The sequence below is a fragment of the Trachypithecus francoisi genome, unplaced genomic scaffold (genome assembly GCF_009764315.1).
Source record: "Trachypithecus francoisi isolate TF-2019V2 unplaced genomic scaffold, Tfra_2.0 Contig00159, whole genome shotgun sequence".
In the NCBI taxonomy this organism is placed as follows: domain Eukaryota; kingdom Metazoa; phylum Chordata; class Mammalia; order Primates; family Cercopithecidae; genus Trachypithecus; species Trachypithecus francoisi.
Window position 1 is genome coordinate 75,001 of NW_022680496.1, and position 19,917 is coordinate 94,917.

Consider the following 19,917-nt stretch of genomic DNA (forward strand, 5'->3'; position numbering starts at 1 on the left):
CTTCTCCTGGTACTGTAATAAGGAGAATGCCAATACAAACAACACCAGCAACAACAAAACCCTACCAAAAGGAGAAACAAACCGTATACCATATCTTCAGTGAAACCAAGAGACAGAAATAAAAGCTCAAACTCCAGAAATATGTGTAAGAGAGCCAAAGCCACTGAGACTACAGCAGCTGTATGAGAGGCGGCATTGAGGTGGTGGGAAGAACAGGTGGTGCACACAGGGCCCGGGGGTGGCAGATTTCAAAACTGCCAAAAAAGTACTTCCAAGGGAGGACCCCACCTTCAGTCAGAACTGCTGAAGTAAGACTAAGATGGAACAGGAAGAAATCTGAAGAGACAGAAAGAGAAGGGCTTTCCTCAGGAGCCCTGTTTAAAACAAGACAAAACACACAATGATAGTGTTAAAAAAGGAAAAAAGTTTAAATTGCCACATTACCTGTTGCAATGGTTTCAAAGCTGTTTTTAGACGAAAAATCTTTGAATAAAATTTTGGCCCTTTCTCACCCATGCAGCAGCCCCTGAGGTACTTCAGGGTCTCCAAAGACAAGGTCCAAATCTCATTCTTGCACACAAGAATAAAGCTCTTCCCTAAGGATCTGATCTCTGCCTGCTGCCTGATCTTTGTAGACATATGTTTCTCATCTGCTTAAACTCCCCTGAAGCCTTCCCTAACTCTCTCTCTATGTTAGTTTTAGTTCTCCAAGAAATGGATGCATAGAACATACTAGATATACAAGAGAGTGACTTGGGGAAACTCCTGTGAAGAATGAAGGGGAGGAGCAGGAGGAAGCAGGGAGGGCCCTCAGACCAAACATAGGTCCAATACCTGGAAAAGGAGGGCAGGAAGGAGGAAGAGCTGGCCAGGAAGAGTCTCAGACTACTGTGATGTAGGTCTAAGAAGATTTCAGCCAGACTGAAGGAGTAGCCCCAAGCACTGGATTGTCTTGTTAGAGGAATTCCCTGACCTGCTTCAACAAGCCTGAATTAGTGCCCCACCATGTGCAGTCACTGGCTGGGAACAGCTCCTGGGGGAAGCCTAGCCTTGGCATCAGTGTGGTAGATCCAGAGGGACTGCAGCTGGGGCTGTCTGTTAGCCGTGCCCTGCAGCTCCCCAAGCCCGGACACTTTGTACAAACTCTTTGTACTTATCTGTCTTATGAACATACTTGTTAGGAGCATTTGTTTGTTTATGTGGCTTTTCTTCCCCTAATGTTCTTGTTTCAAGGCACATTATACTATACTTTTTATCCTAGTGTGCAGCGCCCAGCAGATTGGTCCTCTGGTAAATGTTAGTTGAACCAAACCTTTGTTCCTTAAAATTTTCTAACCAGTAATTTACTGTGTAATTTGTGCATGTGTTGCCTGTTGCTGTCTTTTATTGGTTTGGGATATTTTTCTTCCTTTCCCATCTGGTTTTTTTTTTTTTTTTTTTTTAATGTAGTTGGTACCATTCCTGAGCAATTTAGTCAGTGCTGCTGTGGGCATCCTCAGGGCCATGACTCCAGGAGTAGAAACTCCTCAGGTAGGAGAATGTATTTGGTTTATTAATAATTTGAACTGTATTATAAATGGATTTGAGCTGTGTTTTTCTAGTCTTATCAAAGAGCAGAATTGATATGAATTATCTCCTCTGCCATCCTGATTTTTAGAATCTTGGTCTAATGTGGTTTAACATATCATAAAGCTAATCTAATACCTCCTTTTGAATATGAGATTCCTTAATGAAAGTAAATCTTAGGAATTAAATAATTTGGCTAAGTTTTGGTTATTTTCACATAGATAATGAAAATTATTTACGAAGTGAAATTTCATTACTTTAATACTATCGATTAATACCTTTTTTTTTTTAAATTGGAGTCTCACTCTGTCGCCTAGACTGGAATGCAGTGGCACGATCTTGGCTCACTGCAACCTCTGCCTCCTGGGTTCAAGCGATTCTTCTACCTCAACCTCCCAAGTAGCTGGGACTACAGGCGAGCGCCACCATGCCCGGCTAACTTTTGTATTTTTAGTAGAGATGGGGTTTCACCATATTGGCCAGGCTAGACTTGAACTCCTGACCTTGTGATCCTCCTGCCTTGGCCTCCCAAAGTGCTAGAATTACAGGTGTGAACCACCGTTCGGAATGATTAATACTGTTTTTGGTAAGAGCCATGAGTCAGGATCAGATAAAATAATATAGTTTTTTTTTTATTATATGTATATGCCTGAAAATATATGTGTGAAACGCAGCTTTATAAGTTAAATTCTATTGTATGGATATTTGAGGAGTTGACCAGTTACAGGACTCCTGTGTTACTTAGAAAAGCACTCTTTAACGAAGCTTAAATAACTTGAGTCAGACCATAAGATTTTAACACGAATTTATTTTTATAAAGCGCAGTAAAATTAAATATCAAGTTTGGAATGAGGTGAAGCCAGGAGTGGTCAACAGCAAAGCTTCTGTTGGTTTCTGTTTTTAGAATAATGATGGTTAGGTCCCTAAGAATATTTGCATGCTCTTAATGTTAATTCTTGATAGTTTGGCTTCTAAGAAACTCCAAAGAGTGTATAACTGGAGTCGAGGATTAGTGGACCTTGGGTTGGCAACAACAAGGTTTGTAGGGGGGAAAAGGGGGCCTTATCTCCTAGACTCTTGATTTGGTTTCCCCTGAGAGGCAAGGATATCTGCAGGCAAGTGTTTTCTTTGTGAGAGTATGGATGCTTTCGGTTTTTAGTGTGTAATTTAATGGACAAAGTACAGAAAATCCACATGCTTGTTATTTTTACACAAAGTAAAATCTGGGAAAGGTCTGTTATCTTATGATCTTCTTTCCTACATATTATATATATTTGTTTATTTTCTTTTTTTTTTTGAATAAGGAGTTATTTGGGGTTAGTTTGAGTTTTCTTTTAGTTGCTGTGTGAGAAAAGAGAATAATTACATAGATTTACCAAGGTATGTATTCATATAGAGTAAAAATCATCCTGTTCAATGTAGGTTTTTATTGTATTCATTAACTTTAATCACTAACGATATTGCTCTCTTTGGTGCTAATCAGACCTTGCATTAATCTGAGTTATTTACTAGCTACTGATTAAAAACAGCGAGTAACCCATAATCATTAAAATCTGTCTCCTGAGAATATGAACAATGGATTTGTTTTGCAAAGGATGGCAGAAAAATAGTCTCTTGCCAAGTAAATCACTTTTAGAATGTCTTATGAACAATAAGATATTTATCAGAATTCTCATTTTAAAAATTGTTTTCTTAATTTTTACATTTTTGAACTGCACTTCTTCACTTTGGGTTAACGTTACATTTGTTTTCTTGTTAGGTTCTCCAGTGCCACAAGCTCAGTCACCACAGTCCCTCTTATTGGGTGCTAGACTGCAGAGCGCCCCCACCCTCACTGACATCTATCAGAACAAGCAGAAGCTCAGAAAACAGCACTCCGACCCCGTGTGCCCAACCCATGCTGGGGCTGGGTACAGCTACTCACCTCAGCCCAGCCGGCCTATCAGCCTTGGAACTTCTCCCACCAAGCACTTGGGGTCCTCTCCACGGAGTTCTGACTGGTTCTTTAAAACTCCTTTGCCAACAATCATTGGCTCTCCTACTAAGGTGTGTTTATTAAACCCTTTTGTAGGTTAGGAACTAGTATAGTACTTTATGGAAAGGATTCATTTTGAGAATAGCTATAATTTATTTATTTCATTTTTTGAAACAGAGTCTTGCTTTGTTGTCCAGGCTGGAGTACAGTGGCGCAAGCTCAGCTCACTACAACCTCTGCTTCCCAGGTTGAAACCATTCTGGTACCTCAACCTCCTGAGTAGCTGGGATTACAGGCATGTGCCACCTTGCCCAGCTAATTTTTTTTGCATTTTTGGTAGCGATGGGGTTTCACCGTGTTGGCCAGTCTGGTCTTGAACTCCTGGTCTCAAGTAATCCGCCTGCCTCAGTCTCCCAAAATGCTAGAAGTACAGGTGTGAGCCACTACTCCTGGCAAATAATAGCTATAATATAATGAACACTTTCTATGTGCCAGATGCAATGTAAGTACTTTACTTGCAGAATTCTTTTTGTGTATGATCCCATTTAATCCTGATAAAAGGAAATTGAGGCTGAGAGAGTTTAAATGAACTGTGCAAGGTCACTCAAGCTGTAAATAGAGCTGCCAGTGTTTGAATCTGGGTTTGACTGACGCCAGAGTCCATACTCCTGCCAGGTCTGACTTGCAGACCCTGACGAAGCAGTGGATGAAAAAATGTACTCCAACACACATCCAGTGAAGGAGTGGGCTAGGGGACCGTTCACAGAAAGAGTTGTAGCCGCCATGGGTCTGACATGCTAGTGCTGCAGGCATTTATTTAGTACAGATTTAATGACAAAGGCCTTGAGTCAACATACTTGTGGGTAATTGCGAGTAGATGATTAAAGGCCAGGTTCCAAGGCCTAAGTAAACTAACTTATCTAGATCAGTTTTTTTTCATCCCCTTGTTACCTAACCTAACCTGTCAGGCACTGGATAAGAGAAGCTGGCTGCCTTCAGCCAAATCCTAGCTTTTGTAAAACCTCTGGCCTTCCAAGAAGGTTTGCATCTTTCTACAGTTTTTCCCACCACCCTGACCAATACTTTTGACTACTGGGTCACACAAACCTGCCATTACTGAATAGTTGATGCATCATATTAACTAGTTTACATATATATCTCTTTAGGCCACAGCTCCTTTCAAAATCCCTAAAACGCAAGCATCTTCCAACCTATTAGCCTTGGTTACTCATCATGGGCCTGCTGAAGAACAATCCAAAGATGGGAATGAGCCACGGGAATGTGCCCATTGCCTCTTAGTGCAAGGAAGTGAGAGGCAGCGGGCTGAGCAGCAGAGCAAGGCAGTGTTTGGCAGGTAAAAGACTGTTTCCATTCTAGCCTTAAACATGAAAACTGTAATAGTAAAACAAATAGATTTCTATTATACAAGCAGCAAGACTACATTAGTATAGCAGGTGATTTATGCCATATGGTTATTGATATGTACTGCATACATTTAGAATCTCTGAAAACCATAGATGCTTCCTGTAACTGTGTAAGTACATAGTTCTTCCTGAACTTCTTGAATATTCTATTTCTGTCCTTTATTTTTATTATTGAAGTTTATCTCTACCCTGAATTGTTTGGTATCTATTTCTTGTTTCCTCATTCTCTAACTTCCTATTAACCCTTCTAGTTTTAAAAAGTGTAGTTTTCCTTTATTAAAAACATCACCATTCTTTTTAGATCTGTCAGTACTGGGAGGTTATCAGATCAACAAGGAAAGACTCCTATAGGTGGACATCAGGGCAGCACAGACAGTTTAAATACAGAACGACCAATGGATATAGGTAAGAAAAATGAAGTTTCTTTTTAGGCACATAATTTGCTAGCATATGTATTAGTTTCTTACTGCTTTTGTAACAAATCACCACATGCTTGGTGGCATAAAACAACACAAATGTATTATTTTACAGTTCTGGATGTCATACCTATCCTCTCATCTTCCTCCTCAGTAGCCCATTCACAGCAGGAGCTTATTCAGTATCTTGATGAGCAGCAGTCTGTGAGTTATTAATAGAAGGAGTTCTGACAAAGATTTTTTTTTTTTGTCAGTAGGATAATACTGGTCAAAGTTGGCCTAAACCTACATGTACTCCTGAGCATTTACTTTACAGTAACTGGATTTTGTAAAGACCCATACGTCACTGAGACCCCTGAACCTTTCGGAGTTGCTCCAGAGACTGTATGTTCATAACCACCCATACATATCTAGATTACTTGGCCTGCGTGTCAAAAAACAAAAACAAAATGCAGATTCTAGACTCTTAATTCCGTATTCCAGACTTGCTTGCTTAAATTTTCTGGGGGTTTTTAGGAGTCAATATATGTAATACACTCCCAGGTGATTATTGTGGACACTCAAATTTGAGAATCACTATTGTAATCTTGTTTTTTTCTCTATGATTTTTTAATTTTCCCCACTAGCATCCAAAGGAAGAAATATCTGAGCCAGCATGGTTTCTAACCCAAAGAGAATACTGTAGGATTTAATATTTCACTGTACTCTCTTCTTCCCTTCAGTTTCTAAAGAGAAGTCTGATGTAATTCTTACCCTTGTTCTCTATAGGTGAGGTGTGTTTTTGTCTTTGGCTTATTTCAGAATTTTCTCTTTGTCTTTGATTCTCTGAAGTTTGAATATGATATGCTTAGATGCAGATTTTTTCATATTCATTCTGCTTGGTGTTTTCTGTTTCCTAGGTCTGTGGTTTGATTCTGTCATTAATTTTGGAAGTTTTTCAGTCATTATTACTGCTTTGAATGTTTCTTCTGCTTTTCTCTCTCATTCTTCTGGTATTCCCATTAAGTATATGTTCCACTCTTATAGTTGGCCCATTGTTCTTAAGAGTCTCATGCTCTGCTGATTGAGCTAGCCGGGCACTGGCTCCATTGTTCTTAGTCTGTTCTTTTTTCTTCTTCTTCTTTTCATTCTTCTTTCTCTTTGCTTTTTAGTTGAGGAAGTTTCAGGAAGATATTGACATATCTTTAATCTCACTGATTCTTTCCTTGGCAAAGTCCAGTCTACTGATGAGCCCATCAAAGGCATTCTTTGTTTCTGTTACCGTGATTTTGATTTTTAGCATTTCTTTTAGACTTTTTGAGTTTCCATCTCTCTGTCTATATTACCTATCTGTTCTTACATGTTGTCCACTTTTTCCGTTAGAGCCCTTAGTATATTAATTATCATTACTTTAAATTCCCAGTGTGATATTAATTCCAGTATCTCTGCCATATGTGAGTCTGGTTCTGATGTTTGACTTGCTCTCTCTTTTCAAACTGTATTTTTGCCTTTTAGCATGCCTTTTAATTGAGGCTGAGTATGATATACTTTGTTTAAAAACTGAGTTAAATAGGCCTTTAGTATGAGGTTTTTTGTTTATCTGGCCCAGAGTTAAGCTTTATTTAGTGTTTGCTGTAGCTGTGGGTATCAGGGGCTAAAATTTTCTCTGGTATCCTTGTTTTTGTCTCTCCTGTTGTCTTTGGGTTTCCCTATACATTCCTTAAATTGCATCTGGACCTTGCCTAACTCTGCATTTTCTTCCGACAGCTTTATAATTCTAATTTTAAAAGTGTAAGATGTAGCTCTTACACTTACGTCTGTGGTCCAGTTTGACTTAATTCTTATGGATGATGTGGTGAAGGGATCCAGCTTTATTCTTTTGGATGGGCTATTCCGTGGTCACAGCACCATTGAAGATTATTCTTTCCCTGTTGTGTTGTTTTGCTAGCCTTGTCAAAAATTGGTTGACCATTGATAGGGTTAGGTTTTGTGTCCCCACCCAAATCTTATCTTGAATTGTAATTCCCTTAATTTCCATGTGTCAAGGGACAGACCAGGTGGAGGTAATTGAATCATGGGGGCAGTTTCCCTCATGATGTTCTGGTGATAGTGAGTTCTCACGAGATATGATGGGTTTATAAGGGGGCTCTTCCCCACTTTGCTCGGCATTTCTCCTTCCTGCTGCCTTGTCAAGAAAGTGCCTTGCTCGTGAACCCGGGAGGCGGAGCTTGCAGTGAGCTGAGATCCGGCCACAGCACTCCAGCCTGGGCGGCAGAGCAAGACTCCGTCTCAAAAAAAAAAAGAAAGTGCCTTGCTTCCCCTTTGCCTTCCACCATAATTGTAGGTTTCCTGAGGCCTCCCCAGCCATGCTTAACTGTGAGTCAATTAAACCTCTTTCCTTTATAAATTTCCCAGTCTCGGGCGTTATTTATAGCAGTAGGAAAACGAACTAATACAACCATAAATATGTTTATTTCTGGACTCAGCTATTTCATTGATACATATGTCAATTCATGCTGGTACCATACTACCTTGATTACTGTAGCTTCGTCTTAAGTTTCTAAATCAGGAAATAGGAGTTTTTCTTTTTTGTTCTTTTTCAAGATTGTTTTGGTTATTAGGGGTGTCTTTGAGTTTCCATATGAATTTTTGCATGATCTTGTCAGTTTCTGTAGAGAGACTGGCTGGGTTTTTGATGGAGATTGCATTATTAGATCAATTTAGTGAATATTGAAATCTTTCTTAGTCCATTTTGTGCTGCTATAACAGAACAGCTGAGACTACATAATTTATAATGAACAGAAATTTACTTTCTTACCATTCTGTAGGCTGAAAGTCCAAGATCAAGGCACTTACTCTGGTGAGAGTCTTACCGCTTCGTCACATAGTGGAAGGCAGAAGGGCGGGAGAGGGCTTGTCCTTTAACCTCAAGTCCTTTTATAATGGCATTAATCCATTCATGAGGGCTTTTGGGTCTTGTTTCCTCTTAGTCTGGTCAAAGGTTTGTTAATTTTATTTATCTTTTCAATAAACCAACTTTCATTTCCTTGATCTTTTGTATTGTTTTCTTAGTTTCAATTTTGTTTATTTGTGTCCTGATTTTTATTATTTCTTTTCTTCTGGTAATTTTAGGTTTGGTTTGCTCTTGCTTTTCTAGTTCTTTAAGATGCATTGTTAGGTTGTTTGAAGATTTCTTCTTTTTTGATGTGTAAGCACTTTTAGCTATAAATTTCCCGCTTACCACTGCTTTCACTGTAATCCCAAAGGTTTGGTATGTTGTGTTTCCATTATTATTTGTTTCAATAAATTTTTCAATTTCCTTCTTTCTTCACTGACCCACTGGTCATTCAGGAGCATATTGTTTAATTTCCATGGATTTATATAGTTTCCAAAATACCTCTTATTAATTTCTAGTTTTATTTCATGGTGGTCAGAGAAGATACTTGATATTATTTCAAAAAAATTTTTTGTGTGTGTGTGTAAACGGGGTATTGCTGGAGTGCAGTGGCATGATCTTGGTGCACTGCAATCTCCACCTCCCAGATTCAAGCGATTCTTGTGCCTCAGCCTCCCTTGTTGCTGGGATTACAGGTGTGTACCACCATGCCTGGCTAATTTTTGTAATTTTTTTTTTTTTTTCTTTTTTCTTTTTAGAGAGTTTCACCCTGTTGCCCAGGCTGGAGTACAGTGCTGCAATCTTGGCTCACTGCAACCTCCTCCTGGATCCAAGTGATTCTCCTGCCTCAGCCTCTTGAGTAACTGGAACCACGGGTATGTGCCACCATACCCAGCTTTTTTTGTATTTTTAGTAGAGACGGGGTTTCACCATGTTGGCCAAGCTGGTCTGGAACTCCTGGCCTCATGTGATTTGCCCGCCTCAGCCTCCCAAAGTGCTGGGATTATAGGCTTGAGCCACTGTGCCCACCTACTTTTTGTAATTTTAGTAGAGACAGGATTTTGCCATGTTGGCAAAGCTGGTTTCGAACTCCTGGCCTCAAGTGATCTGCCCGCCTCGGCCTCCTACAGTGCTGCAACTACAGGTGTGAGCCACTACACCGGCATTGTTGTTGTTGTTTAATCTTTTATGACTTGTTTTGTGACCTAACATATGGTCTATCATTGAGAATGATCCATATCCTGAGTGGAATGTATATTCTGCAGCCATTGGGTGAAACGTTCGGTAAATATCAATTAGGACCTATAGTGCAGATTAAGTCTGATGTTTCTTTGTTGATTTTCTTCTGGATGATCTATCCAAGTGTGAAAGTGGGGCCCTGAAGTTTCCAGCTATTATTGTATTGGGGTCTATCTCTGTCTTTAGCTCTAATAATATTTACTTTATATATCTGTATGCTCCAGTGTTGGGTGCGTATATATCTACAGTTGTCATATCCTCTTGCTGAATTGACCCCTTTGTCATTATATAATGACCTTTGTCTTTTTTTATGGTTTTTGTCTTTAAATCTATTTTGTCTGATGTAAGTATAGCTACTCCTGCTCTTTTTTAGTTTCCATTGTGTGGAATATCCTTTTCCATCCTCTTATTATCAGTCTATGTGTGTCTCTATAGGTGAAGTGTGTTTCTTATAGGCATCAGATAGGTGGGGCTTATTTTTTTAATCCATTCAGCCACTCAGTGTCTTTCAACTCATGATTGAAGAGTTTAGTTCATTTATATTCAATGTTTGTATTGGTAACTAAGGACTTAATCCTGCCATTTGGTTATTTGTTTTCTGGTCTTCTTTTTCCTTCCTTCTTTCCTCCCGCCCTCCTTCTTGCTTTTAGTGAAGGTGATTTTCTCTGGTGGTATCACTGAATTTCTTGCTTTCTATTTTTTGTGTATCCAGTATATGTTTTTTTATTTGAGGTTACCATGAGCTTGCAAATACTATCCATTAATTCGATTTAATTTAATTTTTTTATTTTTGAGATGGAGTTTTGCTGTTGTCACCCAGACTGGAGTGCAATGGCACGATCTTGGCTCACTGCAACCTCTGCCTCCTGGGTTCAAGTGATTATCCTGCCTCAGCCTCCCAAGTAGCTGGGATTACAGGCGCCTGCCACCACACCCAGCAAATTTTTGTGTATTTAATAGAGATGGAGTTTCACCATGTTTGCCAGGATAGTCTCAAACTCCTGACCTCAGGTGATTCACCTGTCTTGGCCTCCCAAATTGCTAGGATTATAGGCGTGAGCCACTGCTCCTGGCCCTGATGCATTATTTTAAAGTGATGACAACACTGATTGCATAAACAAGCAATAAGAAAACTAAAAATACTCTAATTTTATCTCCTTACTTCTTAACTTTTTGTTGTTTCTCTCTACATGTTATTGTACTGTCTACCTTTTGAAAAGTTGTTGTTATTATTTTTGATCAGGTCATTGTTTAGTCTTTCTACTTAAGGCCAATAACCCTTAGACTTGTCCTTTTGCAGCTATTTTTTTAGATCTTGTAGGCTTCCTTCATTCTTTTTCATTTTTTTCTTTTGTTTCCTCTGTATTTTCAAATAGCCTATTTTCATAGCTCATTAATTCTTTCTTCTGCTTGATCAATTCTGCTATTAAGAGACTCCAGTGCATTCTTCAGTATGTCAATTGCATTTTTAACCTCTGGAATTTTTACTTGATTCTTTTAATTATTTCAATCTGTGTTAGATTTATCTGATAGAATTTTGAATTTCTTCTCCATGTTATCTTAAATTTCCTTGAGTTTTCTCAAAACAGCTGTTTTGAATTCTCTGTCTGAAAGGTTATATATCTCTGTTTCTCCATGATTGGTCCCTGGTGCCTTATTTAGTTCACTTGGTAGGTTCATGTTTTCCTGACTGGTCTTGATGTAGATTTTTGTCCGTGTCTGGGCATTGACATGTTAGGTATTTACTGTTGTCTTTACAATCTGGGCTTTGCAATCTGTACCCATCCTTCTTGGGGAGACTTTCCAGGTATTTGACGGGACTTGGGCTCTAAGCCCAATAATGCTGTAGTTCTTGCAGACTTGTAGACTTGGATAAGATCCAGAAGAATTCTATGGATTACCAGGTAGAGACTTTTGTTCTGTTCCCTAACTTTTTATCAAAAGGTGAGCAACTAATGGCGTGTCTCTTTCTATGCTGAGCTGCTTGGAAGTGGGGGTGGGGTGATGCAAACACCCCTGTGGCCACCACCACTGGAACCACCTGGTTCAGACGTGAAGCCAGCACAGCCCTGGGTGTTGCCCAAGGCCCTTTATAACCACTGCCTGGCTACCACTTATGTTCGCTCAAGCCCCAGGACTTAAAATCAGCAGGTGGTGAAACCAGCCAGGTTTGTGTCCTTCCTTTGAGGGCAACAAGTTCCCCAGGCTCCAGGCATGTCCAGAGATGCTATCTGGGAGTCAGGGATAGGAATTTAAAAACCTTAGAAATCTACCTGGTGTCCTATCCTACTGCAGCGAAGCTGCCACTCAAAACCACAAGACAAAGTCCTTCCCAGTCTTTCCCGCCCTTACCACAGGCAGAGGAACCTATCCCTGTGGCCATAACCACCACTGGCCCACAAGGAGTTCTGCCAGGCCACCACTGATGTTAACTTAAGGCCCAAAGGGCTCTTCAGTCAGCGTGTACTGAGTGCTACTAGGCCTAGGACCCCACCCTTCAGGGCAGGTCCAGAAATGTCCAAGAGCCTAGGCCTAGATTTGGGAACCCCAAGAGCCTGCTTAGTGCTCTATCCCATTGTGATCAAGCTACTACCTGAAGCCAGCATGTCTAGAGTCTCACCCAAGGCCTAAGCATGCTCCCTGGGTAGTGGTTATTGCTTACTCAGGGCCTGAGGACTCTTCAGTCAGTAGGTGATGAATCTTGCCAAGACTGGGTCTTTTTTTTTTCAAGGCCAGTGAGTTCCCTTCTGCCTCAGGGTGTGTCTAGAAATGTCAACAGGAGGCCGGGCGCGGTGGCTCAAGCCTGTAATCCCAGCACTTTGGGAGGCCGAGACAGGCGGATCAAGAGGTCAGGAGATCGAGACTATCCTGGCTAACACGGTGAAACCCCGTCTCTACTAAAAAATACAAAAAACTAGCCGGGCGAGGTGGCGGGCGCCTGTAGTCCCAGCTACTTGGGAGGCTGAGGCAGGAGAATGGCGTAAACCCAGGAGGCAGAGCATGCAGTGAGCTGAGATCTGGCCACTGTACTCCAGCCTGGGTGACAGAGCAAGACTCCGTCTCAAAAAAAAAAAAAAAAAAAAAAAAAAAAAGAAATGTCAACAGGAACTCGGGCCTGGGATGGGGGTCTCACGACTCTGCGCAGAGTCTGTCCTACTGTGGCTGAGCCTAGTATCCAAGACGCAAGAGAAAGCCCTTTTTACCTTTCTCTCTTGTTCTCAAGCAGAAGGAAGGAGTCACTTTTGTTGCTGTGAGCTGCGCTGCCTGGGTTTGGGAGGAGGAATGGCACAAAACCTCACTTAGAAGCCCTGTCTGATGTCTCCCTAGGTCGTGCCCCAATCCACTGACTCTAAGCCCAGCACAGAACCAGGATTTGGTTAGGAATTGCATTCCTTGACTGCCTTTCAAGTTCAATCCTAGACTGCCTTTCAAGTTCACTTTGAACCCAGAGCGCTTCAGCTTGTGGTGGCGAGGCTTGCAGAAACTCACATTCTGGCCACTCAGATGGGCACTTTCCCTCTAGCTACAGCTGGTCTGAGTGCTCCCTCTGTGGGCGGATACCAGCTGAGTTCAGCATGATTTTGTTTTGCGCTGTGACAGGGCAGCACTGAGTTCAATGTGCAGTCCCCAAATTGCTGCACTCTCCCTCCCCCAAGTACACAGATTATTTCTTCACCACACACAGCCACTGCCAGGGGAGTGGCAGAGGGTGGTGCTGGCAATTCAAGACTACCTTTCCTACCCTCTTCAGTGCTGCTTTCAGTGATACGAAGTTAAAACCAGGTACTGTGATTACTCACCTGAGTTTTGGTTCTTATAAAGGTGCTTTATTGTGCGCAAATTTTGGGGGAGTGTGTTGTACAATTGGTGGAGGCTTCTATTTTGCCATCTTACTCTGGTTTGTAATTTCATGTCTTTGAAAAGAAGCTGAGATAACAAAAGAAAGCAAGTATGTGTTTATAGTTTGTTATATTAACTTTCTTAATTATCATTTCTGGTTCTCTTGATTTGTTTTTGTTTTTGTGGATTTGATTTACCATCTGGTGTCATTTCCTTACCCTAATACAGTTTTAATCCCATCTGACTCCTTTATGTTATTATTATCAAATATATTTCTGGCTGGGTGCAGTGGCTCACTCCTATAATCCCAACACCGTGGAAGGCTGCAGCAGGAGGATCACTTGAGCTTAGGAGTTCGAGGCTGCAGTGAGCTATGGTCACACCACTGCCCTTCAGCCTGGGTGACAGGTGGAGACCCATTCTCTAAAAAAATAAAAAGTAAGGCCAGGCGCGGGGGCTCACGCCTGTAATCCCAGCAGTTTGAGAGGCCAAGGCGGGTGGATTACAAGGTCAAGAGATCGAGACCATCCTGGCCAACATGATGAAACCCCGGCTCTACTAAAAATACAAAAATCAGCTGGGCGTGGTGGCACCCACCTGTAATCCCCGCTACTCGGAAGGCTGAGGCAGGAGAATCAGGAGGCGGAGGTTGCAGTGTGCCAAGATCTCGCCAGTGCACTCCAGCCTGGCGACAGAGTGAGATTCCATCTCCAAATAATAATAATAATAATAATAATTAAATGAACTTTACATTTCTATATGCTATAGACCTGACAATGCAACTGTATACACGTTTTATACAGTTGCTTTTTAAATCAGTTAACAGAAGAACTATACAGTTTGTGTTTTATAATTATCTTTACAGATTGGGATTACTATTTGGAGTTAGTTACTTTTGGTCTGAAGAACTATCCTTTGTCCTTTGTATTTCTTGTAAGACAGGTCTGCTGGCAGTGAATTCTCTAAGCTTTTGTTTATTTGGGAATGTCTTTATTTTGATTTCTTTTTTTTTTTTGAGACGAAGTCTCGACCTGTCACCCAGGCTGAGTGCAGTGGCACGATCTCGGCTCACTGTAACCTCTGCCTTCTGGGTTCAAGAGATTCTCCTGACTCAGGCTCTTGAGTCAGGCCTATGATTACAGGCACGCATCACCACGCCCGGCAATTTTTTGAATTTTTAGTAGAAACAGGCTTTCACTACGTTGGCCAGGCTGGTCTCGAACTTCTGACCTCAGGTGATCCACCCACCTTTTGGCCTCCCAAAGTGCTAGGGTTACATGCATGAGCCACTACACCCACCCTAGCTTAACATGTTTTTATTCCCAGTTCTTGGCCTTCACTTTTTAGGACTGTCTTCAACATGTATAACTTACAGTTCATGTATTTTAGAAGTATACAAATGTAACTCCAAATGCTAGATTTTGGTGTGAAGAAGATTCACACTTGAGATTACTATAAATTATTTTAATGAAAATATTGTATTATATTTTCTGATTTTAAGAGCAATAAGTACTTTTTGTAAGAAGAGAGAGAAAAAAAGAAAAACTGGACTCATGATATAAAAGTCAGTATCCACCTGCAATCCCATCTCCCAGATATAAACACTATCAGGGTAACATGACCTTCTGTAAACTTTTTGTTGTAGCTCCAGCAGGAGCCTGTGGTATTGTTCTGGCACCTCCTGCAGGTATAGCAGCAAGTTCCAGGGCTGTCCTCTTCACTGTAGGGTCTCCTCCACACAGTGCAGTGGCCCCCACTTGTACCCACATGCTCCTTCGAACAAGAACAACCTCAGGTAAGGAGCATTTGTTATATTACAGTCTTTGGCTAGTATTTGGAATGTAGTGTTTTGACAAATGACTCAGTGTTGTAACTTGGACAAGTCACTTAATTCTCTGGGCTTCAGTTTCTTTACCAGTGAACTGGAGATTACTATTTTCTTTATCTTAATGGATTATAAGAAGTAAATGAGGCATTATTTGTGGGAAAAAAAACTTTGTAAAGTGCTATATTATATATTAAAATATTGTATGTTCTATATAATATATTACAAAATGACATAGTATAAATATGACTTATTCATGAAGAAGCAAATCAAATATAGTTCTTCTCAGCTTATATATTAAAGGGTTACTTTAGTAGATCCAATAAATTATTTGAAAATTATAGGCTTTTTGTTTGTTTGTTTGTTTTAAAGAAACTTGTTTTGGCCAGGTGCGGTGGCTCATGCCTGTAATCCCAGCACTTTGGGAGGCTGAGACAGGCAGATCACTTGATGCCAGGAGTTCAAGACCAGCCTGGCCAACATGGTGAAACCCCATCTCTACTAAAAATATAAAAATTTAGCCAGATGTGGTGGCAGGTGCCTGTAATCCCAGCTACTCAGGAGGCTGAGGCAGGAGAATCGCTTGAACCTGGAAAGTGGAGGTTGCAGTGAGCCGAGATCGCGCCATTGCACTCCAGCCTGGGTAACGAGCAAAACTCTGTCTCAAAAAAAAAAAGGAAAGAAACTTGTTTTATTTATTTTTTTAATTTTTTGTACTCTGGGTCTCAATCTTTGCACTTAATCCCATATACAGTTAGAAGGCTAATAGATTTGTTTTATCATTTATAATCTGTAAATAGGTTAATACCAAAAATTAAGAAAGTATTTAGATTGGCCTTGAAATCAATAATTTGACATCTTATCTGTTGTACCATGAGTCAAGTTATCTTATTCTAAATAAGTTGCTAATCAAGATACCAGATTAATAAGCAAAGGACAGGAATAGATAATAATAGAAAATAGAGCTAAAATCATATTTTTAAGATGATTAAAAACCTTGAATAATAAGAAAATACCATTTTAAGAAAGTAACATTTGTATCTGTTAACTCTAACTACATTTTATTTTTTATTTTTATTTTTATTTTTATTTTTATTTATTTATTTATTTTTGAGACAGAGTCTCGCTCTGTCACCCAGGCTGGAGTGCTGTGGCCGGATCTCAGCTCACTGCAAGCTCCGCCTCCCGGGTTCACGCCATTCTCCTGCCTCAGCCTCCCAAGGAGCTGGGACTACAGGCGCCGCCACCTCGCCCGGCTAGTTTTTTGTATTTTTTAGTAGAGACGGGGTTTCACCGTGTTAGCCAGGATGGTCTCGATCTCCTGACCTCGTGATCTGCCCATCTTGGCCTCCCAAAGTGCTGGGATTACAGGCTTGAGCCACCGCGCCCGGCCTCTAACTACATTTTAAAAAGTATAATGTCCAAGACTGGGCATGGTGGTTCACGCTTGTAATCCCAGCACTTTGGGAGGCCGAGGCAGGAGGATCACTTGAGGTCAGGAGTTCGAGGCCAGCCTGGGCAACATGATGAAACCCCGTCTCTACAAAAAAAAATACAGAAATTAGCCAGACATGGTGGCATACGCCTATAGTCCCAGCTACTTGTGAGGCTGAGATGAAAGAATTACCTGAGCCTGGGAAATCAAGGCTGCAGTGAGCTGTAATCTCGCCACTGCAATCCCGCCTGGGCAACAGCAAGACCCTGTCTCAAAAAAAAAAAAAGTATCATGTCCAGTGTTATTGAGGTTTAAATAGGATCTATGTGCTTACTCAGGGCTGCGTTAAAGAGTAATATAGCAGTTCTTAGGAAGAGCTGTAAAAATATGTATTGATTTATGCTAATTCCATTCCTTCTTATACCACTTCAGAGTGTTTATCACAAAGAAATTATTCAAAAGAAGGAATAACTGCATTTCATTACAGTGCTATTTGTAACATGAATAAAATCAGGAATAGTATAAATAACTCCAGATAAACATTATATATAAACTTAATGAATCACTATGCATCCATTGAGTTTTATAATTATGAGGCCCTGTGGAACAGCAAGGAGAAATGAATATGATCTAAATTTGTTTAAAACAGAGTATTAAAAAAACCAGCTGTGATGATGTCTAATATAAAATACATAGACAAGGAATAACAGGCCGGGCGCGGTGGCTCAAGCCTGTAATCCCCAGCACTTTGGGAGGCCGAGACGGGCGGATCACGAGGTCAGGAGATCGAGACCATCCTGGCTAACACGGTGAAACCCCCTCTCTACTAAAAATACAAAAAACTAGCCGGGTGAGGTGGCGGCGCCTGTAGTCCCAGCTACTCGGGAGACTGAGGCAGGAGAATGGCGTGAACCCGGGAGGCGGAGCTTGCAGTGAGCTGAGATCTGGCCACTGCACTCCAGCCTGGGTGACAGAGCGAGACTCCGTCTCAAAAAAAAAAAAAAAAATACATAGACAAGGAATAACAATGAACATGGATAGGTAAAAACTATTAATATCCTCAAATAGTACATAGGGGTCAGTGAGTTTCTTTTAACATTTCCTTTATCACCTCAGCAGGTTTATTCAGTACATAAGAGTAGGAGTGGGTGTGAAAGTCCTGACTCTGGACACTGCCATGTATCCTCTGTTTCCTCGTAGTGGGGCCCAGCAACTCGGGGGGCTCTCTGTGTGCCGTGAGTGGCCGCGTGTGTGTGGGGTCCCCGCCTGGCCCAGGCTTCGGCTCTTCCCCTCCAGGAGCAGAGGCAGCTCCCACCCTGAGATACGTGCCTTACGGTGCTTCACCCCCCAGCCTGGAGGGGCTCATCACCTTTGAAGCCCCTGAACTGCCGGAGGAGACGCTGATGGAGGTAGAGAAGAGACTATAGTGGTGTGAATGTAATGTTGATTTGTTATGAGAACATTCTAGTGATGACAAGAACAAAATACATTAAATAGTTACTAAATTATGTTCTCTTTAACGTGCCTTTTCTGTTTGAAAAGTATTGCTGATGTCTTTTTAGATTAATGTTGACAGTGACACTCATCCATAATAAGCTTTGGTTTATAGGAAGAAACACATAGATTCTGTGTTTTTCTTTTTTTTTTTGAGATGGAGCCTCGCTGTGTCGCCCAGGCTGGAGTGCAGTGGCGTGATCTTGGCTCACCACAACCTCCGCCTCCTGGGTTCAAACAGTTCTCCTGCCTCAGTTCCCCGAGTAGCTGGGATTACAGGCACGTGCCACCATGCCCGGCTAATTTTTGTATCTTTAGCAGACACAGGGTTTCACCATGTTGGCCAAGCTGGTCTTGAACTCCTGACCTCGTGGTCCACCTGCCTCTGCCTCCCAAAGTGCTGGGATTACAGGCATCAGCATTCTAGTACATTCCAGTACATGTTCCAGTATATTGAAACATATAGTCCAATATGCTGTCACAGAGCAGAAAGACTTAGAAGTCAATTGGCTTATTCTGTCACCAGGAAAATGATTCTCGTCTTTCTTTAACCATAATAGAGTGGGAAACTTTTAGGCTTATTTGAGATTTCAGGATGCATTTATAACTAAAAACAAATCTCAAAACAACATTCTAGAATACCCATTTATTTATTTATTTGTTTGTTTATTTGAGACAGTCTCGCTCTGTCACCCAGGCTGTAGTGCAGTGGCGCCATCTCAGCTCACTCCAACCTCCACCTCCTGGGATCAAGCCAGTCTCCTGCCTCAGCTTCCTGAGTAGCTGCGACTACAGACACATGCCACCACAGTGGCTAATTTTTGTATTTTTAGTAGAGATGAGGTTTCGCCATGATGGCCAGGCTGGTCTCAAACTCCTGACCTCAGATGATCCACCTGCCTCAGCCTCCCAAAGTGCTGGGATTACAGGCGTGAGCCACCATACCTGGCCTAGAATACCCATTTTTAAATGACAGCCCTCTGAATGTTGTTATGTCTACCCACACTCCCCTCTTTAACTAACTGAAAAGATCACAGAAATTTAGAGCTTTGGTATTAGTAATCACTGTTAACTGAAAAACCACCAGAAATTAAGTAAAGCAACTCTGAAATTATAAGAAGTCAACAGAATTCACTACAGTATCAAGAAGTGTAATTTAGCACCTATAGTAATCCTTATAATCTTGGTGTCTAACTTGTCATGTTTTTGTCTCATGTATATTGGTTTAATCATTCAGCTTTCTTTTCTTTTTCTGGTAAAAGCACAGCGACCCATCTTGAGAGTTTACTTATGTGGGTACTCTGATATATATATATACACAAACACATGCATATACCTACATTTGGTTTCATTTGTGTTCATTTTCTTACCAGCTTTCTGAAGTTTAAAAATTTCAATCTCCTTTTGTCATTCTGAGACTCATAAGTATTGAAAACGTGATCAGTGGCCATGGTTTATGTACAGAAATGAGTGTGTACCTATTTTTAATCTGAAATTTTCTAAGACAAATTGACTTTGCTGCAGCGGGAACACACGGACACCTTACGCCATCTGAATGTGATGCTGATGTTCACCGAATGTGTGCTGGACCTGACAGCCGTGAGGGGAGGAAACCCTGAGCTATGCACATCTGCTGTGTCCTTGTACCAGATCCAGGAGAGTGTGGTGGTGGACCAGATCAGTCAGCTGAGCAAAGACTGGGGGTAGGTACCCCCCGTCATTCATTTCCAGACTTTTCATGCTTTCTCTAAACTTGTGTCTAAGTCATAGGTATTGTCATCCACTGAAGATCGTATCTCACTACTAAAAGCTAGGAGTCTCAATTATT

At 41.1% G+C, this 19,917-nt stretch overlaps 1 protein-coding gene across 3 annotated transcripts in view; it reads left to right on the forward strand.

The window, feature by feature from the left end:
- ULK2 (unc-51 like autophagy activating kinase 2) overlaps positions 1-19,917 on the forward strand; it is an 89,805-nt gene that overhangs the window by 62,326 nt on the left and 7,562 nt on the right. For all 3 annotated transcript variants that reach the window (XM_033189792.1, XM_033189960.1, XM_033189878.1), the window contains 7 exons: positions 1,450-1,530; positions 3,326-3,612; positions 4,708-4,895; positions 5,267-5,370; positions 14,981-15,130; positions 17,796-18,004; positions 19,614-19,792. In XM_033189792.1, the coding sequence (XP_033045683.1) occupies positions 1,450-1,530; positions 3,326-3,612; positions 4,708-4,895; positions 5,267-5,370; positions 14,981-15,130; positions 17,796-18,004; positions 19,614-19,792 (1,198 nt within the window). The remainder of the gene's footprint in view (positions 1-1,449; positions 1,531-3,325; positions 3,613-4,707; positions 4,896-5,266; positions 5,371-14,980; positions 15,131-17,795; positions 18,005-19,613; positions 19,793-19,917) is intronic.